Here is a 19,739-nt window from a genome sequence, read left to right as displayed (position 1 = left end):
TTACAAAAGCCAAGTGCAAGTTCTGTGTCTTTGGAGACTGTGCTGCACTGAGTGAACAGGGAAGCTGCTACCCAGGCAGGCTGCCGACAGAACTGCTGCTTCTGCAGGGCCCAACCCAGAAAGACAATTCAGAGATTGGCATGTGGCTCAGAAAGAAGCACCTCAAAAAACCTTAGGAACCACAATAAAGGGAATTTCTCAGTTGTCCCTAGCTTAGCATTGTCTGTCTCTGCTTGTTATCTGAATTAAATAAGCCAAATCAAAGCTGTCAAGCTAGATGGAGGTAAAAAGAACAGAAAGCCCTTTTACTACTGACACAGATCTTTGCCAAAATATTTGCTTCTGGCACCCATTTCATAAATTTGGCTGAGAGAATGTATAGAGGAAATCAAGCTAAGATTAAAAACTCTATATTCATTTGCAGTAATAGTATAAATTCATTTTAAAAAAGGATCATTTTCAATGTATAATATAAATCGAAATCATTGATCCATGATTTTCACAACACTGAAAGGTTCGTATGATCAGAACTTGGAATTTTCATTCACCCATTCAAGAATGATATCCCATGTATTAAACATGTTGCGAAATTTTCAACCTACCCAAAAACTTACGGCACATTTTCAGTCACATATTATTTTCTCCTTTGGTATCTCTTGTAAGATACAATACCTGGATCAAACTCTGCTGGTCACCTCATATGCAAAAGCAGATTTTTATGAGTTAAACTCAATTGTTTGACATCGTTACTACAACCAGTACTTACTCTTTCATTGTAAATGTTCCCAAGCAATACACATGCATCCACCAGGCTTTGGCTTAGATGAGCATTCTCAGCAACCTTCATAAACTCTTCCAAGGACGTAAGAGTTTCAGCCACTTTTCCTTGACTGAAGCAGAGGACAAGGAACAAAATTAATTATTCACTCAGATGGCTTCTCCAAAGGCTGCAGATCTATCCCCCTGTTCCAAATTAACTCTACTTTGTGATGGCTCATCTGCTTTATGGTGAAATTTGGATTGTAGTTCCAATATGGGTGTCTAGACCCTGCCTGTACTGAAACCAGTGAGACTAATCCACATGGAATATCTGAGGGCAGAACTGGATCCTTTGAGAGAAACAGAAGTTTTCTTCAGAAAATTGTGCCATTTTTAAGGGCAAGAATGAAAATGTAGGTGATGATTTTACAGGGTTTTTGGAGTTTCCATTATTTTAATACTTTCTTCTACTGAGCAGCTGATAACATTTTCAGTACAACTGGACCTCACATCCTGAAACTGGACCTCACATCCTGAGAAGATAAGGGTAGGAAGCAGGAGTGCTAGCTTGCCAGTAAGACTTTTTGTGCTCCTGTCATTCAGAGGTGCCATTTCTTGCTCTAGAACCCTGGTGGTACAGCAGCAGCACCATACGGTGCTGTCTCTTAAGTCTGGGCTGACAGCCTTCTCTCATGTGTAATGCTGCACTTCGGCTGGGTGGATCAAAGGTTGCTGCAGTCACACAGGGCAACCTATAAACTGTGGATTGCAGGTGTCACCTCCAAATCCCAGAGAGATCAGAGCAACCCAAGGTCACAGCTGAATCCAAGTTGAAAATTGGCTAATGTACTTTGACAATAACATTTGCAGATTTCCTTTTTTTTTTTTTTTTAATAAAGCCATGCACACTAACAATATAAGATCTCTGCTGTATGGTTACAAGATATAAGATAGACATCTGGGTTTGCCTTGTAAGTAAGGCACTACGCTCTTTTTCCCTTTAAGGCTGAAGTGTTACTGCAGCTGACCTCAATATTAGCCATGAACTTGAGTCACTAATGGAAGAGTGCAGCATGCTAAATGTCAAGCCACCAAGCCAGACAGAAAATACAGTCTCTTAATTAAGAAACTCACAGAAACAAAAGTTTCTGCAAGTGATAAAGAACTGTGATTTATTTTCTATTTTAAAACACCTTCAGGTTATATTCCTGCAGCAAATGACTGTCTGGGTTTTATTCATATTTTGGTTTTTATTATAAACTATGTTAATGATATGTGTTTTCAAAATCTGGCAGAAGTCTGCAATTCCCTGTCTTATGAAACAGTAATTATAATATGATAGAGCCTTCCACTGCACAGGAAACACAGTAAAGCTTCACTGCAAATTTACAATATTGTAGTGATTATGTGACTGAAGTGAGCTAGATTGCTACAAAAGGATGCTAAAAAACTGGAAACTAACATGTTTGAAGTACTCATGAATATGCTACTATAAAGCTTAGTTGTCAACCAGCAGAGCTGGATTTAATAAAATTTCCTAACTTATGTATTTAATATGAAAATATTAAACATACTTTACTGTAAATGTTTGCCAAATGTCAAAAAAAATCTAAATTTTAAAATTAGAAACATATTTTTTTCAAATCTATCTTTTTTTTCCTAAGAAGAGAAAATCAAATGTTTCCCCACAGAAATCCAGCATATGATTTATATAAGTTAAAGGACAAGGTTAAAGTGTTAGACAAATATTAATTCCAGTTTTTCTAGTTTTCTATATGCAGTGCACAGGTGCAACTTGAAGAGCATATTATATGGTATAATCATTAAATCCATTCAACCAGACCTTTGAGAGTTAAAAACATATATTCTGAGGAAAAGGACTCCTCGGTCCAAGGAATGAGAATGAAACAGTGCAGAATATTTGTGTATCAAGGTGATTCCAGTTTCCAATTGGGAAAACAGGACTGTTAACACCCACATCCCCTGACAACTGTCCAATTATGTATATCACACTTGGCCTACTGTTTGCAGTAGAAGTAATCAATAAAGGATGTGGTTGAGTGAACATAGATTTTGGTTGAACCAATGCATGAAAACTTAATCATTTACTCAGAGTGGAGAAATCAAATAGAGCAGGGATGAAACAGCCACTGAGGGGTTTGTTGATTGTGCCACCAAGTTTGTGGGCTAGAGGCTGAAAGTAATAAAGCAAATGGAATCAGTGACAGGAGAAAATGTAAAAAGGTTTTCTTAATTTCATGAATTAATAGAAATGTTTTCATGTATTTTTGGTCATTTTTTATATTTCATATAAAAGCCTATGTTCCATGTGTAGAAAATATAAAAATTGCTAGGGCATATAATGTCTTTCAAGCAAACAGAAATCAATTTGATACGTATCAGAAAGATGTTTCTCAAAGCTAGAACTTCACTTATGCCAACTAGCAGTCACTTGGTACACTTCAACAATCTTTTGAAGGAAGTATTTTTAAAAGCACTACTGCTTGAGATATTTAAAGTATGCTAGAAGAATTACTGAAACACTTTATCCTGCACAAGACCTGATAACATGATAAAAGGTCTTTCCTACTCAAATAACTAATATTTTATAGTTCCTTCAAAAATCTACATGTTATTTTATACAGCCATATACTTTCTATCTCCTTAGACATCACCTTTCTAAATGCATAAAATGCAATTTCCTATAGATATAGTCATTCATGATCCCACAGAACAGTTATGATGACTTCAGCAGAAGAGATTACATATCTACAGCAACTCATTTTCCAGTTTCATGCTAAAATGCCCTATGAGATTTTTACCCCTATTAGACTTTTATGAAAATATGCACCTTTTATAGGATTGCTCATGTGATTGAATTGGATGTATAAATCATTTGTCCACAAGAAGTCATTACCATGGTGGACACTGGCAGAATAAGTCAAGAACATGATGCTATTATGTCAGATTTTTCCCTGGAAAATGACATGCCTAAATGCACATGATAAAGATTTTCGGTTTCCCATGGTCTGTGGAAACATCTGCAGCAAAGATTTCAGAAAAAAATCCAAAGACATAGACAATTTCTGAGCCATCAGGGAGGGCTTTCTCCAACATGTCACAGTCATCTCTTTTTTGTAAAGGCATTATCAATCAAATTTAAAATGATTTGCACAAGTTTAGTCTAGATCAGGTTAAAAAAAAAAACAAGTAAAAAGTGATCTAGCTGAGTCTGGAGACTGTGTCACCAACAGTAATTATTCATGCATTCATCCAATATTTTCTAAACTTGCCAGAAATTGACTTGTTTGCTATATATCAGACAAATAAATATCCAAAAGTTTAGTAGGAAGGTAAACAGAAACTTGTATATTTAATTAATAATTTAAAAGCCTCTCTTTATTTTTATTATTATTATTTTTTCATTACATTAAACTGTTTTTTTATGCCCTCTCCTGCTCCAAGCAGTAAGGAAGAACAAACGAACTGGACCAGCACAATGTTGTTTATGAAAAATTCTGCTGTTGAGTTTTGAAAAGTAAGTTTGTCTGGAAAAAAACGTCATATTAGTTTACAGAAAGTTTTCTATTAGGGAGCATTACACAGCAAAAAGGAATTCATCTAGAAGGACTGCTTAAGAGAAAGATAACAGAGTAACAGAATATTTAAGGTTGGAAGGGACCTCTGGATATCATCAAGTCCATCTACTTGGCTCAGAGCAGAGTCAAATAGAGGAGGACTGTGTCCTGTGGGATTTTGAGTAATTTTTGAAGGATGGAGACTACACAACCTCTCTAGGCCACCTGTTTCACCATTCACCCTCACAGTAATTTTTTTTCTTGTGCTTAAACATAATCTCATGTATTTCAATTCGTGCCAATTGCCTCTTGTCCTGTCACCAAGCAACATGGAGAAGAGCCTGGCTCTGCCTTCTTTACTGCTGCCTGAGAGATACTGGTAAGATCCCCCGTGAGCCTTCTCTCAGCCTCTCCTTTGAGGACAGATGCTCCAGTCCTTTTAACATCTCTGCAGCCCTTTGCTGGACTTGCTCCACCATGTCCATGCCTCTCTTGTACTGGGAGACAGAATGGACACAGTGCTCCCGAAGTGACCTCACCAGTGCTGAGCAGAAGTGCAGGATCACCTCCCTTGACTGACTGGCAATGCTCTGCCTAATGCAGCCAGGCTACTTTTGCTATGAGTGGGCATTGCTGGCTCATGGACTACTTGTCCACCAGGAAAACCAGGTCCTTCTCTGCCAAGCTCCTTTCCACCCAATCAGCCCACAGCCTGTACTGGTGCCTGGGGTATTCCTCCCCAGGTGCAGGACTCTGCATTTCCCTTTCCTGAATTTCATGAGACGCCAGTCAGCCCTTTTCTGTAGCCTGGAGAGATCCCTCTGGATGGTAGCACAACCACCTAGCATATCAGCCTCTCCTGCCCAATTTTGTATCATCTGCAAACATGCTGAGGGTGCACTTGGTCACATTATCCAGGTCATTGACAAAAATATTATTCAGTATTCGTGTTAGTATTGATTTCTAGGATCCACCACTTGTGTTTGGCCTCTCACTGGGCTTTATGCTAAATAAATGTAGGTGCTCTTATTCCAGAATACCTAAATCAGAGAGAGGAAGTTAATACACACAGTTATCTGTGTGTATACACACAGAGGACAGTATGTCCTCTTGGCTATCTTAGGCCACCCTCTACCCAGACTCCTGCTTTTTGTAAATACAAGGAATTCATGAATACTTCTGAGAGCTTTGACACCTAACTTTTACTGTTTCACTGTACCCTGGGAGCCAAGTATGTAAAGTGACTCATTGCAGCTGCTGGTGTCCCACCAACTACTTCTTTCTCAGTTAAGCTTGTCAGTTCTGAAAATTGGACATGGTCTTCTAGGTCTGTTTTGCAGCTTTTTCAACATCTTATCCTGTCTGCTTATTTAGGACGCTCAGAATATGAACAGCCATGAACTGTGCATCATAGAGATGAAATGAGCTGATTGTGGCTGATCCCTACATGCACTGAATGGTCAATGCTCCGCACAATGAATTAAATCTGGAGGCAAGTCCTCCTCTATAAACAATTTGCTACTTTCTATCATGTGTCATATGCACTGAAGTCCACAAACATGTGATTAGTCAAGGATAAACTGCAACTTTCCCTTTAATATCTTTTTTTTCTGATGCCATATGATAATTGCATTATACTGCTTTATGTCAAAATTATTTGTGTAAGAACTTAGAGTAGTTACAAAATAATTCACCTGGAAGAAGTTTTTAATGCCAAATGCTGAAATGAAAACAAAGACAAGCATCTTTTATGGCACTAAGGAACATGGTTTAGTCATGGGACTCAATAGGTCAGGCTGATGGTTGAACTCGGTGATATTGAAGGTCTTTTCCAACCTAGATGATTCCACAGTTCTATGATTCTGTCGTATTTGCAACAAATATATGTGTAGTTAAACATGCACTAAACAGAAATGCCTTCACAGAAAATGTGAGGTAGAACAGTAAATGGAAATTTACAGAAGTCTGGAAAGATTACACTGGGGCACCTACTTAAGCATGCTACGTTCTTAAAGTTTTTCTTTTTTAACCTGGAAAGTATGTCTAGATTTCTATTTTTCAGCAAGATCTAAACCAAACTTGTGAGAAAAAAATGAAAAAAGCTCTCAAAATACAGAAATAATAAAAAAAGCATATTACAGTTTATAGGTAAAGAAGAGCTTTGGATCATACACTTAAAAAAATTGTAGCAGCTTAAAATAACTTTTGATGAAAGGGTCACTTACTGCAAGAAGGGCACTGCTTAAAATTTAAGCAGTCAGTAATGGGAAGCGACAGACCTCTAACAATTTAAGTCTTTCACAGTTGAATGAATCTGCACTGACAGCCAGACAAGGATATGCTAACCTACCTTACGAGGATCTTGGCTATCATTTCATATGCTCTTCCTAGGCCAGAAGAATCACACAGTGCTGTGAATATTTTTACAGAGGTGTTCAAAATCTGTGAAGCAGGAAAATAAAACTCAATAAATACAATGCTAAGCATTTCCACATTTTTTTTCCAATCTCTGTGTCCACATGAAAAACAAAATTAAAATTTTTCCATCTACGCTTTCTTTTTCAATTAATTGTACTAAGACTAGGTTTTTGATCATTACTCATAGTTGTTTGAAACTATGTAATAATTACAAATTAAAAAGATAAAAATTGCATTTAAACCCTACATTTTGGTGCTTTGCAAAACCCAGAGATATTTCCTAATTCACGATATAAATTTCCTTATCCATAATTTAAAAGATTTCAAGAGGCTGTTTTTATGAATTTCTATGAATCAATACCTTAAGACTATGTCCTCTGCATTCATAGAGTTGTAGCAAAATACACTGAAATACAATTTAATATTATTTTTCTTTCTTTAAAGTGTCACTATGAGAACTTTTTTTAGTACAATTCAGATGCATAAGAATTGAATAAATTATAGGTTACACATTTAAACCAGATTGGCTTACAATATTGTAGATAATTTTGTTATATTTATGACTAATTATTCATGCACACTAGCGATCTGTTAGTATCTGTTGTGAATATTCTCTCTTATCATGATCTCTCCCATAACTGAAGGCTTACAGCTGCTGCATAAAAACATATGATCTTAATTTAATTTAACACTGACGTCACCTGTATTGCATAATTTCTCTTTTCATCCTTTCTTTTTCCAATGATGATGAAGGGAGAATGCATATAAAATTAAATCGTATTCTTTCCTTCTTCCCTTTTTGTTGCTTGACCCAACCTATTACACACATGAGAACACAGGAAATCTCCAAAGACTATCTATGGAAATCCTTTTTGCACATTTCCAAGAAAGGAGTAGTGAATGTCATTTACTAGCTTTGAAAGGGGATGGGAGATGCACGGGGACATATGACAGTATCCCACATGCCCCAAGATGCCTATTTATGCTGAGGTAAAAGATAGGGCACTTTCTATTAAGACTGCATTTGCTGTCATTGGCAAAGTGCATGGCTCAAAAGAAGACATCTTGCATGTGCTAACCCTATGGATGTCACCATTTCTACTGTTGTTTCCATTATTCAGATTTCCTAGCTCTTCAAAGTCTTACTACACATAGGTGTATCGCCAGACAAGGCTCTTATATTTAGTTAATTAAACCCTGTGTTTACAAAAAGCATGGCTTATTAATATACAACAGACTACTTATCTTCCCTCAAGTACTTTCTTATCAGCGTTGTGTTCGATGTACATCAGCATTGCATCCTATACTTGAAGGTCATTGTCAATTGAGTTATCGATGAATGATATGACAAAGAGAGTGAAGGCACTACTATTAGGAACTTGTCATATCAGTTCAGACCTTGCCCTAAACTGAATGCATACACAAAGTTGTGAAGTCCTGACGTCTGTCCTTCTGATAATCCAGGCTGATAAAAGCAACGTGCAAGTGCCCAAGAAACCATTCTTAGTTCTGCATTTAGCTCAGAGGACCTGCAACATATGTTGTAGTACCATGCCCATATCAGAAAGCCTGCCATTAGAGTATCAGGTTTCAAAAATTGTATATACTGGACTGAAAATCACCCCTATATCAAACTGGCCTCCACACTATTAAACTAGGCCACAGGGCCTCCAGTGGTTAAAATCCAGCACTGAAAGGTTACTTAGGTGCCCAAGGCTTAGGCTACTACACTGTTTTTTCTATCAAAGATATCATGAAACCTAAAAAGTACTGACAAAAAAAAACACACAAGGAAAAGCCATAGCCAGAGCAGCTGAAATAAAAAGTTGGTTTACTACGTCTCTGCAACAGCTGCTAAAAAGAAGTAAATAAATTAATAAGCAAACTCACTCATTCATATTAATGAATAACACCCATTTTGGTTCCAGCCTACTACTACTACACAAATTTGACATTTCATTATTAACAACGATGAAATAAAAATAATTAAATCATCTATATGAAAGGGAGGAAATCTGGACAGATTACAATAGAAAATGTACTCTTTATGTCTTCATTGCAAATAACTCCTCCAGCTTCAGGTAGTAGGTAGGGACACAGAAAAGGACACATTCTTGGTGGATGGTAGCTGTTTAGTGCTAGTGCCCTTGTAGGCTATACTCGCTCAGTATCCACTTATATGGAGGATGTGAAAAGGGGCCTCATCACCTATGGTGCATGCCTCACCTTCAGCACCCAGGATAGAGAAAGAAGTAGAGCAGGATAAAACAGTGGATTAACATGTTAGCATTAGAGGACTTAACCCAAAGCCTCTTGTACTTACAGTACAATTTTAATTTTAATTCCAAACAAAAAATTATAGAATTTGCATGCTGGCAAATCAAGGGGAATTGATGCAATGATCTCTGCCAGAATCTGTAAACAGCCTGAAAACACCAAATGGACATGAAAATATCCCACTTTATTTTCATGGGATATTAACAACCAGTCCATCTATCTGGGTTCCTATGAATACCATATAAGAAAAGACATGCTTGTGGCAAGAGAGTTCAGAGGGGGCATGGCTGGGCCATTCACCTGTTAGTTCTCTGACAAGTGCATAAATACTGGGAACACTGACCGTTTGGATCTATTGGAATTTTTATGCTTCCATGAAAAGTTGTTTGGCATTTAGATGTAAGTATAGCTCAGAAACAGGTCCTGAAAAAATATATACATATTCTTGCCAATCTGTGCAGAGGACAGTGACATCCAAAGAAGAGGTGGAATGTCAATAATTAATGCTGAAAACTCCTACACATATGTGCACAGTGAATATGCAGTTTTACTGCATTTGTGGTCTTAGGGAATACAGCTGTCATTACACAAAAAAGATGGAAAAACTGATTCAGAACAAGAAACTACTTGTTAAAGGAACATGCTTCTGCTCCAGTGTTACACAGTAAATACTGTGCATTAAAATGTCATCATGGTAATTTTCCTGCTGGTAAGGAAATGCAAATAAAAATATAGAACATTGTGTGAAGAAATACTGAATGGGACTACATAAGAATCTGTACTATTAACATATATTTAAAGAGTGGGTTTGGGTATTACACAAATCTGGCTGAAAGTCAGACAGTTTGCAGAGATTTAGAGTTACTGAAGGGAAGATTTATTTATTTATAATCTACCAAGAGTTTTGAGGAAAGAAGCTGTTGCAATAGTTTTATCCTGATGATGCTAGGCTCGCCCTGTTATAAAATTTCCATACTGTTTCAAAGAGAGCTTGATGCTCCTACAAACTAGTGGGAAAAGATCACAGTATATATACAGTTGAACAGATTATAATAACGTATGTTTTGACTTCAAAAAAAAAAGGTAAGTAACAAAATAAAAATGATAAAAGCTGCACTGATTATGGTCACAAATTACATTTTTGGCTCTATGTGGCCAAGCATAAGAACTGTCTCAAATTTCCTACTTTTGTACGTCCACAATGGAAACATGGGTTAAAAAAAATAAAGTGAAAATCAAACTCAAATACAAAAATGAACGCTGGGTTTCAAGTACATGTTCTCATTCATGCAGGATTTGGGAAAGTGGCAGAATGAAGACTTCAACTTTGCCTTGCATGTTACAGATAACTCTTCTAAATGCCATCCACTATTATTTTGGCATATACAGATAAAGGGGGGGGAGGGGAGGGAATAATTTTTATCACTTCAAAAAAAAGGAAATTGAAAAATCAAAAATAATTCTTGTTTTGCTTAGCACCAAAAGCTGGATATGGGTGCATCTGGAAGGAGGACAGCTACTATGGAAGCAGCTGTTTGTTTACAAAAACAACCCTCTTCCTTTGCAAGTCTATTGTGGCTACAATTTGTTATAGCACAGAAATAAAGCAAAGTAACAAGCTCTGCTTAAATCCTCAAACTAGAACCTGTTTGTGGCACAGCTCTTGCACTAATTCTCTGGGAAGTAGTGAATTTCACATTTGCCTCCTCTGCCAAGAAAAATACCAGTCAGATCTCAAACCTAAATTTCCTTCTCAGTTATCTCAGTATTATGTTAGTGTGACCCTCCTGCGGTTATGCCATTAGCGTAAGACAGAATCACAGAATCATCTAGGTTGGAAGAGACCTCCAAGATCACCGAGTCCAACCTCTGACCTAACACTAACAAGTCCTCCACTAAACCATATCACTAAGCTGTACATCTAAACGTCTTTTAAAGACATCCAGGGACATACACCAACCCCTCCCCAAAATCTCACCTTTAATTTTTCATTGTTGTCACACCTATAGCCCTTTTATATATACATAAATATACAAGCACACACCTCATTGGCATATACTGAGGACTCAAAAAATGGGATGTAGACTTTGCTAAATCTTGATATGTACATCTGGGGATAATGGATGAAAGAGTAAAAATCGAAGGTATGAATTTATGTTGAATAAAGAATGTCTATCCAAGTCAACACAAGATTAATGTTCCTACCAGTATTTTATCATTTTGGTAAAATACATTACTCTGACAAAAATGTGATGGGATGATATTGATTTATAATACTGTAACTTTAAAAACCGCAAAAACATAGTTCTGCTCTCAGCTTTGCACTTGATATTGTTGTCAAACTTTATTGGAAATACATTTATTTTGATTTCTGAAAATCTGTGTTTAGCCATTTCACAGCTGGTGAGCAGTAAAGATGCTTCTGCCTCATTTACAGATCTTGAACATGAATCAGACAATCAACCGCACCATTAGTCAAAGAGATCACTAGCTAATGATTTCTGACAGGCACTGCAGTAACAGGCCAGGGCCCAGCCTGGGTAGCAGCACCTGACAGTAATATTTCTGGAGCCAGCAAGAGGTGTTGGTAGACAGACAATGCAATCGAGTGAGACTCCTGGCCTCATACCACTTAGTACCTCTTACGTACTTTCAGAAAAAAACACATCGCCCTAACTGTCACTAAATAATCTTTTCCATATAGTCCAGTGAAAATAAAAGACAATAGAGCTGTATGCTTGGCATTTTGCGGTTTCATGAACTCCTTTCCTTAGCTCCCCCTAAATGCATATTTGAAAATACAGTGAGGATTTTTAAACAGCTCATGCTGCAATTCTGACACTTCATCCACTCTAGATCAACAGAAAAATCAATCTCAGGTTCTGTCCCAGAGTTGCCCTCTGTATCTTTTGTATTATTCTGAATTCACTACAGAGTGAATCTGCCAAGCTTTTGGAGGCTGAAGTACCTACACAACAGAGAGAGGACGTACATTCATTCAGTTGAAGCTTCTTTTATGAACCCCACTTATAAGGAGGTTCCATGAGACACGAAAGTTGTCTGCAGGAAAACTACTTCAGCTTTAATTTCTTCTTCATATTTCTAAGGTTTCCTCCTGAAACTGCAATTTTTTATTTTTATTTTTTTTCTATGCAAGAGAATTCCATTGCACATGGAGCTATAGGGCATTTTATTTATAAAAGAATACTAACACGATTTTTTTGGATTTCTTTCCCCCAGTTTTCTGAAGCTAAGTTTCCTGCTTTTTAATCAGAGTTTACCCTTAATGTACTCAATTGGATTATGTTTTGATACCAGTGCAGTCTTCATCGCCACATTTCAAGTGGTGAACATGCCCGTGGCTATCCTGAGTAAGGTCAAAGACTTTCACAATACAAATCCAGATGTATCCTTATTTTGGCAAAAACAGCATAAGGAAGGTTGAATAAGAAAATTTATTGTTCATTTAATGTATTGATTATAGCAGAGTTTGCTCATCCCAGGAAAATAATACACCAACGTCAACTGAATGGCAGGCCTCACCTTGCTAAACGCTGAATGTATTCAGGTGCAGTGAGCACCCAGAAACAGTACACTAGACTGTCTGCATGCTCGCAGTTAAGGGATACTAAAACTGAATGCCATGCTGAGAAAAGGGGGAGTAATCCTTGATTTGGTAGAATTCTTCTCCCTATAGCATAGGCTTTTTGTTAGGACATGGCTATTACTAAGGTGTTGCTTGGAGGACACTCTCCTGGAGAATTAATTGCTCTATCCACTCCTCTTCCCTCCCATTACACTTGGCCATCAAGTGTAATATTTACCCTGGTGCTCTACAAAGTTGCACAGCAATACATGCCTCAAGTTACTTACGGCTATATCTGCTTGATGGATTACAGCCCTGGGGAGGTTAATGTTTCACTCCTTTCTTAACAGTCTATCAGGATAAGATCTAGGGTTCTAGGTCTGTATCAAGTATGTTTGTACACTTAACATAATATTCAGAGAACAGATGTTTTGCTTCAGTTCTGAATGGATGATATGTAAATACAAGCAACTCATTAAAAGACTTCCTTTCCACAGAACCATTTCAAGCTTCTGTTGACCTCCATGAGGTCAGAAGTTCACCCTCAATGCTATGTTTTGCTGCACAGGAAACTTTAAAACCATGAAATGTACAGACGATTGAATAAACGTTAACTTTTGTCGTCATCTTTCTTATTTCTTCTGTATTACTGTTGTTAATTCTGGCCTTCTGTACCCCTTATAGTGGTATTAATTCTGATTCCCTATATCTACGACTTTGTAGGAATGTAGTCATCATCTTACTATTTACTATACTTCACCTCATAGTTTTATTAAAATAATAACAATAATAATAATAATAAATCAGATATGTCCTTTAGAGTAAAAACCTACTCAAACCTCAAACCCAGGTATTCTCATTTATTATTATTGCACAATTTGAAGTCTTTACTGCAAGAGACATTATTCTAGTAAAGGTTGTTGCAATCTTTATTTAGTACTGGAATGTAATGTTTTTCCAAACCAGCCATTGTTGGCATATTTCTTCAAAATAAAGCATGGCTTAACAGTCTGGAGTGAAGAAGCTTCATCTGTTACCCTTTAACAGCAATATAAGAGGAAAAAACAGTTTATGTATCCTTTCCATCCTGACAGATGTGACAATAGCTGGAAACACTATGCCTGCCAAGAGCTTTTATCAAGTATGTTATAACAACTAGTAATAAGTGTAAATAATAAATGGCTACGATCTTATGGGAAACAGTGGCAATACTAAACAATTTTTGGTACTCGCTGATGGGAGTCTGCTAGTCTTGGAATTCCCTGGCTTCCCAGTAGAGTTTTGGCTTGACAATAAACAACAGTTTAATACTTTATCTAATCCCAGCCAGGAGGTAAGTTCAACAGCAAGCTTTTGCAGATGTTCACATCCAATAATCTATCCATAATTGATGAAACAGGGAGGTCAGATGTAATGGTTGCTACTATTCCAGCAACAAATAAATGGTTATTGACAAAACAAGCCAGTGTGGCGCTGAGTGCTGAGCAGTGACAAGCATGAAACAGTGCTGAGACAGAGGTAGTGATGTGAATACAGCCCTTCATCTTGAGAATTCCTCAATATGATGTGTGGCATGAGGGCCACTCTGACACATAAGCAGATGGAGGTGACTTGTAAAGGAAAAATGAGATTCTGCAAGCACATAAAAGACAAAGGCAGAAGCGGAGGAAGAAATGAGAAAAGGGTGGACAAGACTGGATATTTGGGTAAGTGCAACTATATGAATTGTTCAGAAATGTTTTTGTATTAGCAGCACTGTGATCCAGAATGTCTGGACTGCTTTTATCACGTTGCTGTGCCTACATGAATGTACCTGGCTGTCAGATTGCCGTAGCCTCCTAAGACCTTAATAACCATACTGTATGCATGTGCATGCTTCAATGCTCATTACTTCTTAGACAAAGTACCTATAAATATCCTCCTTCATGCTTATTAATATCTAGTCCATTCGTGAACTAATATTTTTAATTGCAAAAAGTTTTCCTAGCTAAAAGCAAACATACAAACCCTTAGATTTGCATAGCACAATGGAAAAATATTAGAGAAACTAGGAAGGTATGCAAAATATGTAAGTCAGCTAATTTTTTTTCTGCATATGTATATAGAAGTCAAGCAAAAGTTCTCATTCAACTGAAAACCTCATATTCTTTAAATTTTAACCCATGTGAGAAATGTAGTAAAAGAATTAATAGACTGTTTTTATTGACTGAATAAAACTTGAGTCATTTACATGCAAATAGTCACTTGAAATCTTTTGCATCCATTTCAGTGCTAAAAGATAGTATTTTTACAATGTTTACTGTGTAATATTCTAATATGAAAAAGAGCAGAATGAAATGGTGGCCGTTATTGCTATATGTAGTCATAAAAAGATTTCAGACAGAAATATTTTAAATATTAATATTACTAAAATCACTTAAAGCACCAAGGAATGTTAAATCGATTTATTTAGAAGTACAATTTATTTCACACTTTGCTACCAATTCTTTTGATCAGCTCTGAAATAATACATAAGCTGAAAGCAAAACAGCAAAGCAAATTGCTTCTAGCAACAAAGCTGCAAGCTTTAGGTTTTAAAGTGGCACACTTCAGTGTTTTAATATCTCAGGTTATTTATCTATCAAAGGGTAAGCCTGAAATTCTTCAAAATCAGACGACTGAATTGAGACCTCCTCTTCTCCAACCTAGCCATCAATGGTTCTGATCAAGCAAAGTTGTTAAGCATTTGCTTACACCTGAATATCAGTCATCTCGTTGAAGTCAACAGGAATAACCATATTGAAATTTAAAAATGCATTTAGTAAGTAACTTGTTGTAGCTTGAACTATACCAACGTGAGAAACCAATTTAATTTAAAAAGCCTTACTTTATAGAATTTTTAAAAACCTGTTCATTTGAACTAAACTATACAAAGGAAAATAAAGCCTCTCAGATGATGAATGTATTTGTATTTAAGAACTGAAATTCCCAAGTTTGTACAGTGTGGGTGCCAATGCTCCATTTCTCAAAGCATATAAAAGGCCTGACTTCTCTAAGTAAATTATCTAATAGAATTAAAAATTTCTTATAAAGTTTTTCAGCCATTTTCTGCAGCTCTAGTTATAATACGTGTAAATTCTCTAATCAACATATTACTGACAGTTCTTAAGATCTTTCACACTATTGTTTCTCAGATCATATACAGCACTTAGATGTGTTGTAACTATCTCTTTGCCTCAATTATATGCAGCATTTAGGTTCTTAAGTTTAACACACCTAAGCTAGAAATCCAGTATAGTCTAAAGTCGATGAAGTAAATAACCTCTATAACATCTCTATAAAGTACAATTGTACTGCTTTGTCTTTTCTTTCTCTAGCCTGTGGGAATGAAACAGATGGAAACTTGTATATCATCAGTTATTTATTTATTTTATTAGATACTGTAGAAAAAAAGTTTTAAGTACAAAATATCCGCCTTAATTCTGTATTTTAAGTCATGGAAAGCAGTAGTTAGAGTTTTAGGAAAAAAAACTCAACCAGGGTAAATAGACTAATTGTAACCCTGTATTTCATAAAACAGACACCGCATAGTTGTGGGCACAATTTGGCTCCTACCTTGCCTGGGAAAGCAAATGGAAGAGCTATCTCCACTGGCCATATCCAGCACAGAGTACTGTTCCATCCCGTTAGCTATGCATAAGAGGTAGGGGTAGAGCAAAGGCTCCACTTATCCCCCACGTCTGCCAACTGCTCTGCCTTCAATGCCTCGGTGAAAAATTAATGTAAAGATATTATTCCCTTGCAGAGCAGTTTGAGGAGATTTTATAGTTTTGTCCTCAATGTTTGAGCATGCCCAGAATGTCAGAGCTAAGCAAACCTCCAGTAAGTGACATTTTGCTTCTTTTGAGTTCAGACATAATAGCTAGCTACAACGTTATGGAAATGATTGGAGTATTATGAATAGTTCTCTTGATCTTAGGATAATATCTATTATTATTATTTACTTGCTTCAACACTAATATTCTCATTAATGTCGCACACCAGCCCCCTCCAGTTTTTCTGCTAACTCACACAGTGTGTGCACACATGCATGGACACAGGTGCACATGTATGTAAGTTAATTAAAAAAAAATCTTCATTTCATAATAGATGTCCTGGGTCAAAATCTTACAAAAAAATAGAGTTCTAAGTTTGGAAAATGTCACAACTTCTAAATTCAGGATGTTTAATATGTATATTTTAAACAATGCTACCTTAGAAATATACATAAAACCAGCAATTTTCATACCATTTTGGAAATAAAAACACACAAACCGAACAATGTCCTCCTCACATAGCCCCAAGAAGTGGGGTTTTAAACTCATATTCAGATTCCTGAAAACACCAGTGGTCACATAGTCCTAAAATTTAGAAAAGGTCTCATAGGTTTATTTAATGGAATGTACAGTCACATCTGCAGCTCACTATCTTCTTGCTCTTTTGGGGTGTATATATGATTACATTTGAAATCGTAGCAGCCGAGATGAAAACCCACACTTCTATTGCATTTTGGTAGCCTTTGGTAGTCTTACAGAACATGAGACCCCATGAAGAGGAAGGCTGATAACAAGTCAATATTGCATTTACTTTCACTGTTGCTATGGCAAGACATGCTAATAATCTAACAATCTTTTGATTGGCTTGTAATGCATGAACTAATAGTTTTGCTTGTTTTACATATTTCATGTTTTCTTGCTCCTCAAACTCTATGATTTTTGTGTAATTTGACTACTGTAATTCTGCAGCAACACTGCATTTAAGACTGCTTTCTCACAAAGTGTATTATTGTGGTACATTTATCTTGACAAATCTCTAATTTACTGAGGGGAGCTATCCTGATGCCATTAACCGAGCAAAATATAATTTGAACTGCAGGCTCAAAAGGAAAATAATACCATGTTCCAAGGCAATTGTATTGGACACCATATCACCAAGGTGTGAATTTGTGCAGTATGCAGAAAAGTACTGAAGGAAAACAGTCATTACATCTCAGAGCTACTTGGTATTTTTTCCCCTATTTTTAATCAGGTTTTCAAGAAACTGGATCAAATAGGAAAACGATTATCCAAATTAAGCCAACAGAAGGAATTCATCCTTCACTAAGGGACTGCTAACTTTCATATCCAAATAATAAAATCAACTTTTCACTTTAAGAATTAAGTGCTAAATTAACAACAAAAAATTGATTGAATGATCAGACATTCACTTCTTCCCTGAAGTTTCAGCTCTTCTTTAGGATTCTCAACTCAGATAATTCCTAATTTCTTACTTCCCTCAGTATTTGAGTCAGTGTATTTTGTCAGGGCAAAGTTCACCACCAGTACTAATTGCTCCTTTTTTTTTTTTTTCATCCTATCTTCATCAATGCCTAGCAGCAGTGGAACCTCTCAGAAACAAGAAATTTAATCAGTTGCAAAACTAGCTCACTAATTCCAGACCCTCAAGAAGAAAATATTTCTCTGTACATAATCCACTATCAGAGTAAAGATCAGTCAGAAGTGCTTACCTTCAAGGCTGACTCAGATTTTTGTCTGGTCTTTTATTCCTTAGATATGAAAAATACAGAATTTATATACGAGTACAGTTTTAAGAACAATTCAAGAACTGCTTCAATAAAAGCAAGGCCTCTAGGAATGTCGACGGCTTTTCTTAAACTTGTATGCTAAATGCCTTTTCAAACATGTGACCCCATTTGCTAGGCTGAGAAGGTTATACTTCATCAGTAATGGCTAAATATTCACTATAAATGGATAAAGGACAATCTGGCAGATGAAAAAGAGGAAGTTTGAAATAATTTCTATTCAACACTATCTTTTGACATTTTTTCTGAGCCTCCATTTAAGCGTTTCTTTCTGTAGTGAAAACAATGAAAGCTTAAATCTAAACTCAGTTTTCTATCCAAACACCATCTGCAGAAACATGTCTTGAAGTTCAGCCTCCTAGCAATGCACTAGAATAGCAAGCAAACCTCAAAGGAATGATGCTCACTATTCTCAGCCACCTTTTACAATGCATGGGAGAAAAGAGGATAACATGCAGTCTACTTTTTTGAGTTCTTTTACTTGCTAAGATCCTCCTTGATGTGCAAATTCATACAGACACATGGGCATTATCTATATAATTAAATATAACAGATGCAATTAGATAAAATATACTATGTACAATCACTTTAGAATATCTGCATCCCAGATATATTTACTTACATTCTCTCTACTTGCATGAATTAAAACAAAATTTTCAGTTGTTTTGATACAGACTTTTTCAGACATTAACTTTATGGTCATAAATCACCTCTGATTACTTTAATAGGGTCATTTTGAATGTGAAGATGCCTTTATAAGTTCATAAATTTTCTTGATAATTTTATGCCTGTGGCTTGTATACCATAATTCTGACAATTGATGCACGTGACATTATGTTGTAAATTACCACATTATTTTGGCATGAGTCTCAGTGCTCAAGAACACCGTCTCTATTATTTGAATATGTAACATATCTGAAAGGATACACATATGCAGGATTCAACACCAAAAATGAAAGAACACTTTGAAATAAACAAATGCTCAGAAACGTATGAGAACTGGAATCTTCCTGATAATTTGAGATGCGACTAATTGAAAGAGAAAAAATCCTTGACGCCCAACACTTTGAAGCATTCTTTAGAGTCTAGTGTATATATAAATGTATATAAAACCCATATCATTAGATTTCAATACCTTATGTAAGATTTCAAATGACACAAACGTGTTTCACTTAATACTTCACTTGTTATTTAAGCATAAAGAAAAACAAACACTAACTTTCACTTTAAAGTTAGCCTAGGTGCAGAACTTTCCCTGACGAAATCTATAATGCTTAAGATAAAATCTATAGTATGAGTAGTTTTAATATTTTGTGTCATATTTGGGGGAAAATCCAATAGTCTTGGTGATGATATAAAAAAACAGATGATATAAAAACCATTAGGAACATAGCCCACTGATATTGAACATAATTAGTTCTTAGGCTTTTAAACTTGCACATATTTATGTTTTTACATCTGAGTAGGTCCACTGAAATCAATCAAATATATCAAATAAAATTAAATCAATTTGTACAGATTA

The 19,739-nt window shown here is 36.1% G+C and overlaps 1 protein-coding gene across 3 annotated transcripts in view; it reads right to left on the bottom strand.

The window, feature by feature from the left end:
* The window catches only part of TTC29 (tetratricopeptide repeat domain 29), a 204,567-nt gene that overhangs the window by 51,138 nt on the left and 133,690 nt on the right, over positions 1–19,739 (bottom strand). For all 3 annotated transcript variants that reach the window (XM_050710240.1, XM_035547159.2, XM_035547170.2), the window contains 2 exons: positions 6,688–6,779; positions 767–890 (listed from right to left, as the gene is read on the bottom strand). In XM_050710240.1, the coding sequence (XP_050566197.1) occupies positions 767–890; positions 6,688–6,779 (216 nt within the window). The remainder of the gene's footprint in view (positions 1–766; positions 891–6,687; positions 6,780–19,739) is intronic.

This window comes from Cygnus atratus, chromosome 4 (genome assembly GCF_013377495.2).
Source record: "Cygnus atratus isolate AKBS03 ecotype Queensland, Australia chromosome 4, CAtr_DNAZoo_HiC_assembly, whole genome shotgun sequence".
Lineage (NCBI taxonomy): Eukaryota > Metazoa > Chordata > Aves > Anseriformes > Anatidae > Cygnus > Cygnus atratus.
This window is presented reverse-complemented; position numbering and strand designations above follow the sequence as displayed.